We start from the raw sequence: 10,941 nt of genomic DNA on the forward strand, positions 1-10,941 counted from the left end.
GTCAGCTGGGGGATGGTGCAGTTCACAGACCCGCTCAAAGGAGCTGAGGAACCGTCCATGTCCCCCACGTCTTTCCATTGGGCCGACACGAGCGTCTCAGAGCGTCTGGCCGCCCCGGGCTGCAGCGTCCCCCGATTCCCAGGAATCGCTTTGCTCTGTCTCCAGCACGTCTGGCTCTTGCAAGCCCCTTCCTTCTACTGCGCCCAGTCACTTGCTGCTGGAAGCTCCATCCATGGATGCAGTGTATCCCACTCCTGACACCATTGTGACCGCGAGTCGGGGTTCCCCGATCCTGCACCCCCACAGCAGCAAGAACAGATTCCACCAGCCAGTAGAACAGGGGGGTTTATTGCTCCCCCAGGGCACAGCCCAGCCCAGACGTGACGTGGCCACAGGAGTCAGGGCCAGGACGCCTCAGCCCCCTGGAGATGGAGGTGCCTGGACCCCTAGACTCCAGCCCCCTCCTTAGTGTGTCCCCTTCATGGTTCCAGCCCAAAACTGCCCCTCCCCCAACGCTCCCTTCCTTTGTTCCGTCCCTTCCCTTAACTGGTCGGACCGGTTCGGTCACTGTCATGGGGCCCTGCAAGGCGCCCCCCCTCCCCCGCACACCCGAAGGGGGGGCTGAACCTCCCTCGGGGGGGTCACCCAGCTCTCTTGCGATAGTCGCCCCACCCTGGAACCTGCCGGATTGGTCAAAACCTGCTCTCGGTTAGGGCCCACGGACTGAAACTGACCCCGCCTGCTAGACGGTTCTTAGGCCCCCGCCCCCCTTGTTTCATCTCGGCCTCTGAATAAAACCCGGGGGGTGAGGATCGATGTGCACGATGTATCCCGCCACCACGCCCCGCTAGCTATTGTGGTTAGAAGTTGACAGAGGTGGGGGGGGGCGCACACTCTGCCTGTGTGTTGCCCCATGTGACGTAGTGGGGGTACTTGCTGGGCTGTGGTGACCCCTGCTGTCTGGAGCAAGACCCAGCAGGGAAAACCTCACTATGCAAAGGTGACTCAAAAACCTGTCTGACCTGCGGCCCCCCATGGAGAGGAACAAAGAGAGGTGGATGCTGCCCTGGCTGTGGGCAGGGCTGGGAGAGGGGGAGTTAGTTCCTGGCTGGAAGGCAGGGAAGAAGGAGCTGGGGAGGGGGGCTGGGACTCTTAGCCCCAGTTCCTGTAACCAGATTACATCTGTGCTGCGCTGTGCTGGAGGAGCAATAAACAACCTCCATTCTACTGGCTGGTGAAGTCTGTTCATGCCATTTCGGGGTGCAGGAGATGGGAAAATCCCGACGCGTCGTCACACCCCAGCCCTGCACAGCCAGCCGGCAAACTGCCCAATGGCCACAAGATCCGTTCAGGGACGAAGGCAGCGCCCGGCTTGATTGTGAAGGAAGCACGGGGCCGGTATGGCACAGACTCTACCGGGCCAGCTCAGCGAACAGCAGGACGTCCCGGTGCCCCCAAGGCCAGACAGTGACGCTCCTGCTAAGATACAACTTCCTCTCCCGATCCCTTGTACGCGCTGGGTAATTTACAGTATCTCTGCTGCCTGTCGGCACCCTGACTTGGCCTGTCGGGAGGGTCAGGGCGCTCCTGTTATTGGGGCTTCGTTGGGATGTTTGGTTTGACTTTCTTAGTGACTTGCTTTGCTCCGTGTGCTGTTGCTTGCAACCACTCAGCTCCTGCCTTTTATACTTAACAACCCCTCTTGTGTTTGTTAAAAACCCAGTGCGGGACTTGGTGTCTGGGCGCAGGGTGGGGGGGTGAGCCGCTCCGCATCTCTCGTTATGCACAAAAGAGGGTGACCCATATGAGCGTGCGGTGGATAAAACTCTATGCAGAGTTGAGCTGATTTATTTGGGGGTTAAGGTCCCATCGGGTCTGCCCACCTGGGCACCGTGGCACGTCCCTGTGACTGAGCTGAGCTGTTCCCAGTGTCTGTGGAGGGAGCCAACATGTACAAGGTACTGGAATATTTTTCTTCACGCAGCCTATAGTTAACCTGCGGAACTCCTTGCCGGAGGATGTGGTGAAAGCCAGGACTTTAACAGAGTTCAGAAAAGATAGATTCATGGCGGTGAGGTCCATCGATAACTATTAGCCAGGCTGGGTAGGAATGGTGTCTCTCCGGAGATGGGTGACGGGGGAGGGATCACATGAGGATTCCCCGTTGGGTTCCTTACTTCTGGGGCACATGGTCTTAGCCACTGTGGGCAGACAGGACCCGGGGCTGATTGGGCCTTTGGTCTGACCCAGTCTGGCCATTCTGATGTCTTAGGAGCTGAGGGGTCTGGCCCAGCAGGACCGGGCGGTGGGGTGCCCTTCAGGGCAGGCAGGTGGTATTTCAGCCCATCAGGTGACAGTCGGCAGGGGATCCCTGTGACTGTCCCTGCCACAGTCGTCAGCACGGGCTGTACTGCAATGTGAAGAGGCAAGGGGGGGGGTGAATTAAGTTTGCCCCGGGGATGTGTGTCCGGCCTCCCCCAGCATCTCCCGGCTGGAGTGAGCCGCCCATGTGCTGTTGCAGGGGTGCAGATTCCTAACGCCGACTGTGTCCGTGCGCCCAGGGAGCCGGGTACACGCCAGCCGCCTGTGGCCGGGCCCTGCGTGGGCAGCCTGAGCACGACAGCACAGCCAGGGCTTTTCGGGAGGATTCCCATTTATTCCGAGGATTCGCTCCAGCCCAGAGAGCCCCCAGCCAGCAGGGAGGTTCTGGGACAGACGCCCGCTGGACACGGGGCAGGGTTGGGGATGCCACGGCCCCTTGTGTCACCCCAGTGGCACAGATGGGTTGGGGGAGGGGTGCAGCTGGGATTTTGGGCTTGATTTACAGGCACCAGGCGCTGTGGGGTTCGTGCAGGGCGGGGGGTCAGGAGAGCAGCTTCACCAGCAGCAGCCCCATGAGGCCGGGCAGGTAGAGGGCGAAGGGGACTGTCCCCAGAGCCAGGCTGCCTCCGTTGGTGGTGCTTGTACCTGGGGGAGGGGTGGTCTTTTGGGTGGTGTTTGCAGCAGGACTGGCGGTGTTTGCAGCAGGACTGGCGGTGTTTGCAGGGGGAAGGGTGGCGTTTGCAGCAGGACTGGTGGTGTTTGCAGCAGGACTGGTGGCGTTTGCAGGGGGAAGGGTGGCGTTTGCAGCAGGACTGGTGGCGTTTGCAGCAGGACTGGTGGCGTTTGCAGGGGGAAGGGTGGCGTTTGCAGCAGGACTGGTGGTGTTTTCAGGGGGAAGGGTGGCGTTCGCAGCAGGACTGGTGGCGTTTGCAGCGGGACTGGTGGCGTTTGCAGGGGGGGGAATGGTGTTGGTAGTCGGGGGAGGCGTCGTGGGGGCTGTAGATGGGTTGGTGGGTATGGGTTGTGCTTTAACAGCGGTCACCCAATAAAAGACAAACTTGTAGATTGCAACAGTCAGGTTGCTCCTGGGCTTAATCTCCTGGGCAGAGGCCGACGCGCAGCCCTGTGCTTCAAATGGTGTTGGTGAGTCACCTGTTCAAGAAATTCAGTCTGTTCTTAGCGGTCGGGAGCTCTGGGTCCTTCTCCACCCCTGCCCCTCTGTCCCCACCAGCTGGCGGTTCCCCCTCTGCCTCCCCTTCCCTTCTGCCTGGGGTCTCCCTGCTCTGGCTGCACCAGGCCACATCCAGGCAGGTGCCTGGCGCCCTCTTGCCTCTCCCCCGCCCCCCAGGAGCCTGGCGCTGGGGTTGGGAATGGGGCTGTGGCCGGGGTGGCTCCTTCCCCAGCGCGGCGCCACCGGGGAACACGCCGGCTCTCCCCACCCCCGGCAGCCCCCCACTCGGTTCAGTTATTTTATAACCACCCCAGAGCGCCGGGAGCCCTGGGCCACACTGAGAGCAGGAGCTGCCTCTCGGAGCAACAGCAGCTTAGCTCCACCTTAGACATCAAGGGGGAGGGGACTAGTGGTTAGAGCAGTGGGGGGAGGGGAAGAGCCAGGACTCCTGGGTTCTCTCCCCAGCTCTGCATCCCTGAGATCCCAACCCTCCCCTGGCAAGTACCCCACTGCCATCGCCCCCGGAGCAGGGCGGCATCACTGGGGAGGGACGGGCTGTTTGGCTAGGAGGGAAATATCCCAATTCCTCTCGGCTTCCCTCCGGCCAAAACCCCTCCTAGCCACCCCACCCGCCCAGGGCTCTGCACAGACTCCGGGTCCCAACAACTCTCGGGGGAGCTCCTGGGCGGGACATTGGGACATTCCCGGGCACCCCCCACCCTGTGACCAGCTGGGAGAATTTACCTTGGAACCAGATGCCCTTGAAATCTATGCAATAGGTCTCCTGCCCTGTGCAGGGGGTGATTACACTGTTGCAGGCAGCAAAGTTCAGAGCAAAGCAGGTTGGGCACTGCAGCCCATTCAAGGTGTTGTTCTTGGTCACTGAGAACAAAGACAGAGAGACGGTTACCGGGTGGGTGAAACCTCGTCCCAGCTGGGGGCTGGGCCCTGCCTCGCCGAGCATGTGTAGGCCCCTCCCTGCAGCCGGGGGCATTTCTCCCTCTGTCTGGGACACAACAGTCGGCGACGGCCGCACTGGCTCAGTTCTGGATCCCGGCGAGTGTGAAGGGGGAGCCGATCGGTGCGGGGAAGTTTAGATTTGAGCCTGTCCCGACGGCTGCTCCCTCCTTCGCATGCAGCCCCCGCCCATCTGGTGGCAAACAGGCCCCGACTGTTCTACCCCCACCTGTGACCCGCCCACTACAGGGATCTCACTGGAGACAGAAATGACACGGGAGGAAATGGAATTTGGGGCAATAAAGAATCATTGAATATCAGGGCTGGCAGAGCTCTCGGGAGCCAGTCTCACCCCCGCCCAAAGCAAGACCAGCCCCGACTCAATCAGCCAGCCCGGGCTTGGTCCAGACAGGACTTAAACACCCCTAGGGATGGATATTCCACCCCCTCCCTAGGGAACCCAGCCCAGGGCTTCCCCACCCGCCTAGGGAAACAGTTTGTCCTAATCTCCAACCTAACCCCCCCCCCCCCACTGCGACTTGAGCCCGTTGCTCCTAGTTCTGCCTCCTGCCCCCACTGAGAACAGCCTCTCTCCAGCCTCTCTGAACCCCCTTCAGGGAGTTGCAGGCTGCTCTCGAATCCCCCCTCACTCTGCTCCTCTGCAGCCTGAACAAGCCCCAATCCCTCAGCCTCTCCTCATAGGTCATGTGCTCCAGCCCCCAAATCATTTTGCTTTCCCTCCGCTGGTCCCTCTCCAATGCTCCACATCCTTCCTGTAGTGGGGGGCCCAGAACTGGACACAATTCTCCAGATGTGGCCTCCCCAGAGCTGACTAAAGGGGGCCGATCACTTCTCTGGGTCTGCTGGCAACGCTCCTAGGGACATGAACGGCCGCACTGGGTCAGAGCAAAGGCCCCTCCAGCCCCGTGTCCTGTCTGCCCACCGTGGCCAAGGCCAGCTGCCCCAGAGGGAGGGAACAGAACAGGGAACCATCCAGTGACCCCCCCCCTCCGTCGCCCATTGCCAGCTTCTGCCCAGGAGAGGCCAGGGACACCCGCCCCTCCCAGCCCGGCTAATAGCTGCGATGGGATGGACCAGGCTCTGAGGCCCCCTGCTGGAGACTTGTGTTCTGCCACTGAGAAAAGGCAGCGGAGAGGTCCTCCAAGCAGGCTAGAACAGCTGCAGGGGCAGCAGCCAATCAGGAGCCAGGAAGGCCATATAAAAGGGGCTGCAGACAGAGCAGCCGTTAGTGTCACTTTGGAGCTGGTTGAGGGAGCAGCAGCACCACGGACAGCTCCCGGCGGGGAGCCTATTGCAGGCCAGGCTGGGTCAAGCCTTGGAGACGAAGCCCTGAGGTTAGGATGGAGACGCTGCCACCGGGGGCACCGCTCTGTGCCAGGGAGGGAGCAGGCTGAGGGACACTACTATGCGTATAGTTGGGATGATGTTTTCTAATGCACATTGCTTTACATTTAGCCACATTAAATTTCATTTGCCATTTTGTTGCCCAGTCACTTAGTTTGGGGAGATGCTTTTGAAGCTCTTCCCAGTCTGCTTTGGTCTTAACTATCTCGAGCAGGTTGGTATCGTCTGCAAACTTTGACACCTCCCTGTTTACCCCTTTCTCCAGATCATTTATGAATAAGTTGAATAGGATCGGTCCCAGGACTGACCCTTGGGGGACCCCACTAGATAATTTCATGGAGGTTAGGTCCATAAAAGGCTATTAGCCAGGGGATAAAATGGTGTCCTTGGCCTCTGTCTGTCAGAGGCTGGAGAGGGATGGCAGGAGACAAATCGCTTGATCATTGTCTTCGATCCACCCTCTCTGGGGCACCTGGTGCTGGCCACTGTCGGCAGACAGGATACTGGGCTAGATGGACCTTTGGTCTGACCCAGTACAGCCGTTCTTATGTTCACTAGTTCCCTCTCTCCACTCTGAAAACTGACCATTGATTCCTACCCTTTGTTTCCTGCCTTTTAACCTGTTACCAACCCATGAAAGAACCTTCCCTCTTATCCCTCTAGCCAAAGTGCCATTAGCCTTCTTGGCTACAAGCGCACACTGTTGACTCCTATCCAGCTTCTCATCCACTGTAACCCCCGGGTCCTTATTTGCAGAACTGCTACTTAGCCAGTCGGTCCCCAGCCTGTTACAGTGTTTGGGATTCTTCCGTCCCCAGGGCAGGACTCTGCACTTGTCCTTGTTGAACCTCACTGGATTTCTTTTGCCCCAATCCTCCAATGTAGCTGTGTCACTGGACCCTATCCCTGCCCTCCAGTGTATCCACCTCTCCCCTTGCTTAGTGTAACCTGCAAACTTGCTGAGAAGAAGGGGAGAAACGTTTACAACTACAGTTATGCCGGGTCTTGTCCACATGAACAATTCCACTGTCACATGGGATAGGGGGTGTCAGAGTGTGAAGCCATTCTGCACCCGTCTGCCAGCCTGGCTTGGTAAGACATGAGCCACCCTCTGCTCTCCTGTTATGTGTGTGCTCATGGCCTGAAACAGGGATGCCGCACACAGACCCACAATGTACCTTGCAGTGTGGCTGAGTTGCACTTCTCTTTGTCGTTGCATTGTGTGACGTTGAGCCTCACGTACTGGTCAGCCCCCACGGTGAAAGAGATGGGGCTTTTTATGGGATTTTTGTAGCCGCTGAGACATTGCTTGCGGAAGAATGTGTCCTTTCTCCCGTCTGTCACATACAGAAAAGCAAAACAGAAAACGTGAGTCTGGGAGGGCCCCTCGGGTAGGGGCCTGGAGGGAATTTTACCTCCTTGTGCGGCTACTGGGGTGACGCGGCTGGGACCTGTCCTGGTGCCCAATATTCAGGCCACCCGGGCCTAAGCGGCACCCCACGCTGGGTCAGCCAGGCTGAGGTCAGAGGGTTTGTGTGCGGAGCACAGGGGGCGGTGACGGGGATTAGGGCTAAACTTGGGGTCACGGTGACGTTAATCACAGTGAGGCCAGAGCCTGAGCGTGGATGGGGATTTGATTAAACCCACTGGGGACCGTGCTGGGAAAGTGTCCGGAGTGTGGTCAGAGGCCGGCGGGTGGATACGTGTGGGTATAGGCAGGCAGGTAGCTGGGTGTGGGGGTGTAGAGAGGTAGGCAGGAGGGCGTGTGCGGGTGTAGAGAGGCGGGTAGCTAGGGGTGTGGGGTGTAGAGACGTGGGCGGGGGCGGCTGTAGAGAGGCGGTTGGCGGTTGTGTGTGTGTGTGGGTGTAGAGAGGCGGGCGGGAGGGCGCGTGCGGCTGTAGAGAGGCAGGTAGCTGTGTGTGTGTGTGGGTGTAGAGAGGCGGGCGGAAGGGCGCGTGCGGCTGTAGAGAGGCGGTTGGCGGTTGTGTGTGGGTGGGTGGGTGGGTGTAGAGAGGCGGGCGGGAGGGCGCGGGCGGCTGTAGAGAGGCGGGTAGCTGTGTGGGGGGGGTGTAGAGAGGCGGGCGGGAGGGCGCGTGCGGCTGTAGAGAGGCGGGTAGCTGTGTGGGGGGGTGTAGAGAGGCGGGTAGCTGTGTGTGTGTGTGTGGGTGTAGAGAGGCGGGCGGAAGGGCACGTGCAGCTGTAGAGAGGCGGGTAGCTGTGTGGGGGGGGTGTAGAGAGGCGGGCGGGAGGGCACGTGCAGCTGTAGAGAGGCGGGTAGCTGTGTGGGGGGGGTGTAGAGAGGCGGGCGGGAGGGCGCGTGCGGCTGTAGAGAGGCGGGTAGCTGTGTGGGGGGGTGTAGAGAGGCGGGCGGGAGGGCACGTGCAGCTGTAGAGAGGCGGGTAGCTGTGTGGGGGGGGTGTAGAGAGGCGGGCGGGAGGGCGCGTGCGGCTGTAGAGAGGCGGGTAGCTGTGGGGGGGGGTGTAGAGAGGCGGGCGGGGGGCGGGTGCAGAGAGGTAAATAGATAATGTCAGACCATCTTAAAGCTGACGGTGTCTGTGCATTATTCAGTGGCAGGATGAACCAAACTGGGTCTGCAAGTCGGGTTCCCACGTCAAAGGACAAACGGCGGGAACTGAAGGGAACTGGTGAAATCTGCTGCCCTGAGGTGCTGGGGGTTGAACAGGGAGAAGGTTTGTTTGGCCTCTCCAAGGCCAAGGGGGAAAAGCATGTGAGGAAGGGCCCCAGCCCTGAGCAGGGGACCCAGGGTGACAAACGGGCCTTTGGGAGTGGCCGGCAGGGCCATCTCCTTTCCCACCCCCCTCAGAAAGTGCATTTCTCCTGGGCACAGCTTCAGGGGGAGGGGGTGACATCGGCCCCCTGAAGTCAATGGGAGCTTTGCAGCTGACCAGCGGGTCCAGGCCTCCAGACTGCCCGGCCTGCCAGTCGCTGCGTCAGAGACTGGAACGTTGCCAGAATCGACCCAGCGCTGCGCCCGGCTGGAGTGTGCTGTGCCGGGTGCTGGGGACCCGGGAGGGGCAGTGTTGGGACTGGCCCTGGTGGTGAAGGAGGGGACAGAGGCAGGGTAAGATGTGCCAGGGGTGAAGGCAACGTCACCTACCCAGGGAAGTTTCTTCGGCCACGGACAGGCAGCCACCCGTCGCCTGGTCGTCTTGGCAGGTGCCTTCAAACAGATCACAGGCCGCCGTTGGGCCGATACACACGTCGCATGTCAGGTTCCCCGCTGGAGAGAGAAGAGCGAGTGTTTCCTTCTCACTGGGGTCACGGTGTCAGCTCTGAACGTCCCTGAGCCCGACTCTCCCCCTGCTCCAAACAAGCCGAGGGGCGAATGGGCCCGATGGCCTCCGGCACCCTCCGGAACTCCACAATTGCAGCCAGGGTCAGAGGTACCAGGGGGGCAGCACTGGGGGCAGGTGAAGGGGGTGGTGCCTTTCCAGAGCTCCGCCCACAGAATAGGCCCCGCCCACCCTGAAGTGGCCCCCCTCGTGCAGGGTTTCGCGGTACCAGAGTCGCTTGCTTCTCCAGGTACATTAGCCGAGTCCACTGCCCCGCCCGGGGCTCCTGGCCGCCCCCCCCCCCCCCGTGCCTGTCACGAAATAGTCGGGTGCCTCCAAGCCCCAGATAACCCCCCACCTCACGCCTGGGGCTCCGTGTGCCCCCTTCCCCCTCCTCACCCCAGTGTCTCACACTCCCAATGCGCGGGAAGAGCAAACGTGGCCGCCGGCCGGCATGGCGCAGCAAAGAAACCTGCAGGGAGGTTACAGGCAAACGGAAGCTCCCGAGACATGGACAGGCAGCCAGGGAGAGCAGGCCGGGGTGCGCTGGGAAAGCGCCATTGGCATGGCAGCCGGCCAGGGAGGTGGCGGGGACCAGGAACGGGTCCTACGGGCCTAGGAGCAGTAAGAGGGGAGGCTGGGGCCCTTACAGGACGAGGGAGGCGACGTAGGATGTGGGAAACGCTGACGCGCTCCAGGCTCTTTTGGCCTCCGTCGTCCCAGCCGAGGGCAGCGCCCAGACGGCAGCAGGGGGTGCGGGTGGGAGGGGGCAGCCCCTGGCGGGGAAGGAGCCGGTGGGGGCTGCTTGGAAAAGCTGCACAGACACAAGTGGGTGGGGCCGGATCGAGTGCACCCGGGGGGGCTGCGGGAGCTGGCTGCGGAGCCCTCTGCTAGCGCCCGGGGCAGGCCGGGTCCCGGCGACGCTCCGGGCTGGGGCAGTGTCATTTCCTCCCCTTCGCGCCGCCCCCGCCGCGCCGAGGGGCCTGCGCCGAAATGGGCCAGTGTCCCCTCAGGCGTCCCACGGGCCTGGGCCGTGATAGCGACACGTCGATAGAACCGCAGAGCCCAACGGGGGGAGGAAGAATCCACAGGCGGGTGCCACGCCTGGGCCAGCCCCCCCGGAGTGGATGCGTCTGGGCCGAGGGGGAGCGTTCCCCTCGGCTTGGCCACGCTCACTCAGTAGGTGAACCCCTCAAGGGGGGAAACCCCCTTCCACTGGGCCAGGCGGCGTCTGCACTACGGGCTCTGCCGGCCCCGCCCCAGCGCTGTGGCCAAGCTGCTACTGTAACCGCCGTGTGGACAGGCCCTTGCGCCCCAGAGCCAGTCCCAGCGCCCTGCACGTGCACAAGGTGCTCTGGTCGGGGAGCCGAGGGGCACGAGGGGTCGAAGTCCAGGAGGGTTAAAGCTGCAGCCGCACTCGACTCACCTTGGGCACTGGCTGTCGCTAGGAGAGCAGGGAGGAGGCAGAGGAGCGAGGAAACCCCCATGGTGCTGGGAGGAGCCTGGGGCCGGGCTGGGAGCTGAACGGAGCCTTCTCACGGCTGGTGCAGCGAGCTCTGCCGGAGGGGAGCAGGAGAGAGTCAGGACAGAAAGGAGGCTGGAAGGGAATTACAGGTGAGCTTGGGGATGGGGGTAACTCCAGGGAACAGGCTGCACAGAGATCCGGGTTTGGGCTCACTGGCGGCTCTAAAAGCTCAAAAATTCCTTCTGGGTTGATCCAATTTCTCACCCCACTGAAAAGCTAAAACATGGTCCTGCTTCCTTTTCAGCCGTTTAAAATCCTCGCAAATGGGCTTCAGTATCACTGGTGCTCTCAGGTTTGAAAAGAAAAGA

The 10,941-nt window shown here is 61.4% G+C and overlaps 1 protein-coding gene across 1 annotated transcript; it reads right to left on the minus strand.

The window, feature by feature from the left end:
- Positions 1 to 2,863: 2,863 nt before the first annotated feature.
- LOC149521893 (phospholipase A2 inhibitor and Ly6/PLAUR domain-containing protein-like) lies at positions 2,864 to 10,684 on the minus strand. Its single transcript, XM_089772760.1, has 5 exons — positions 10,535 to 10,684; positions 8,934 to 9,065; positions 6,994 to 7,152; positions 4,238 to 4,375; positions 2,864 to 2,967 (listed from the first exon to the last, which is right to left on the minus strand). Exons 1-5 carry the CDS (start codon positions 10,593 to 10,595, stop codon positions 2,864 to 2,866), a joined length of 594 nt encoding a protein of 197 aa, XP_089628886.1. The 5' UTR covers positions 10,596 to 10,684.
- Positions 10,685 to 10,941: the final 257 nt, after the last annotated feature.

Source organism: Pelodiscus sinensis, chromosome 22, assembly GCF_052426305.1.
Source record: "Pelodiscus sinensis isolate ZL-2025 chromosome 22, ASM5242630v1, whole genome shotgun sequence".
NCBI lineage: Eukaryota > Metazoa > Chordata > Testudines > Trionychidae > Pelodiscus > Pelodiscus sinensis.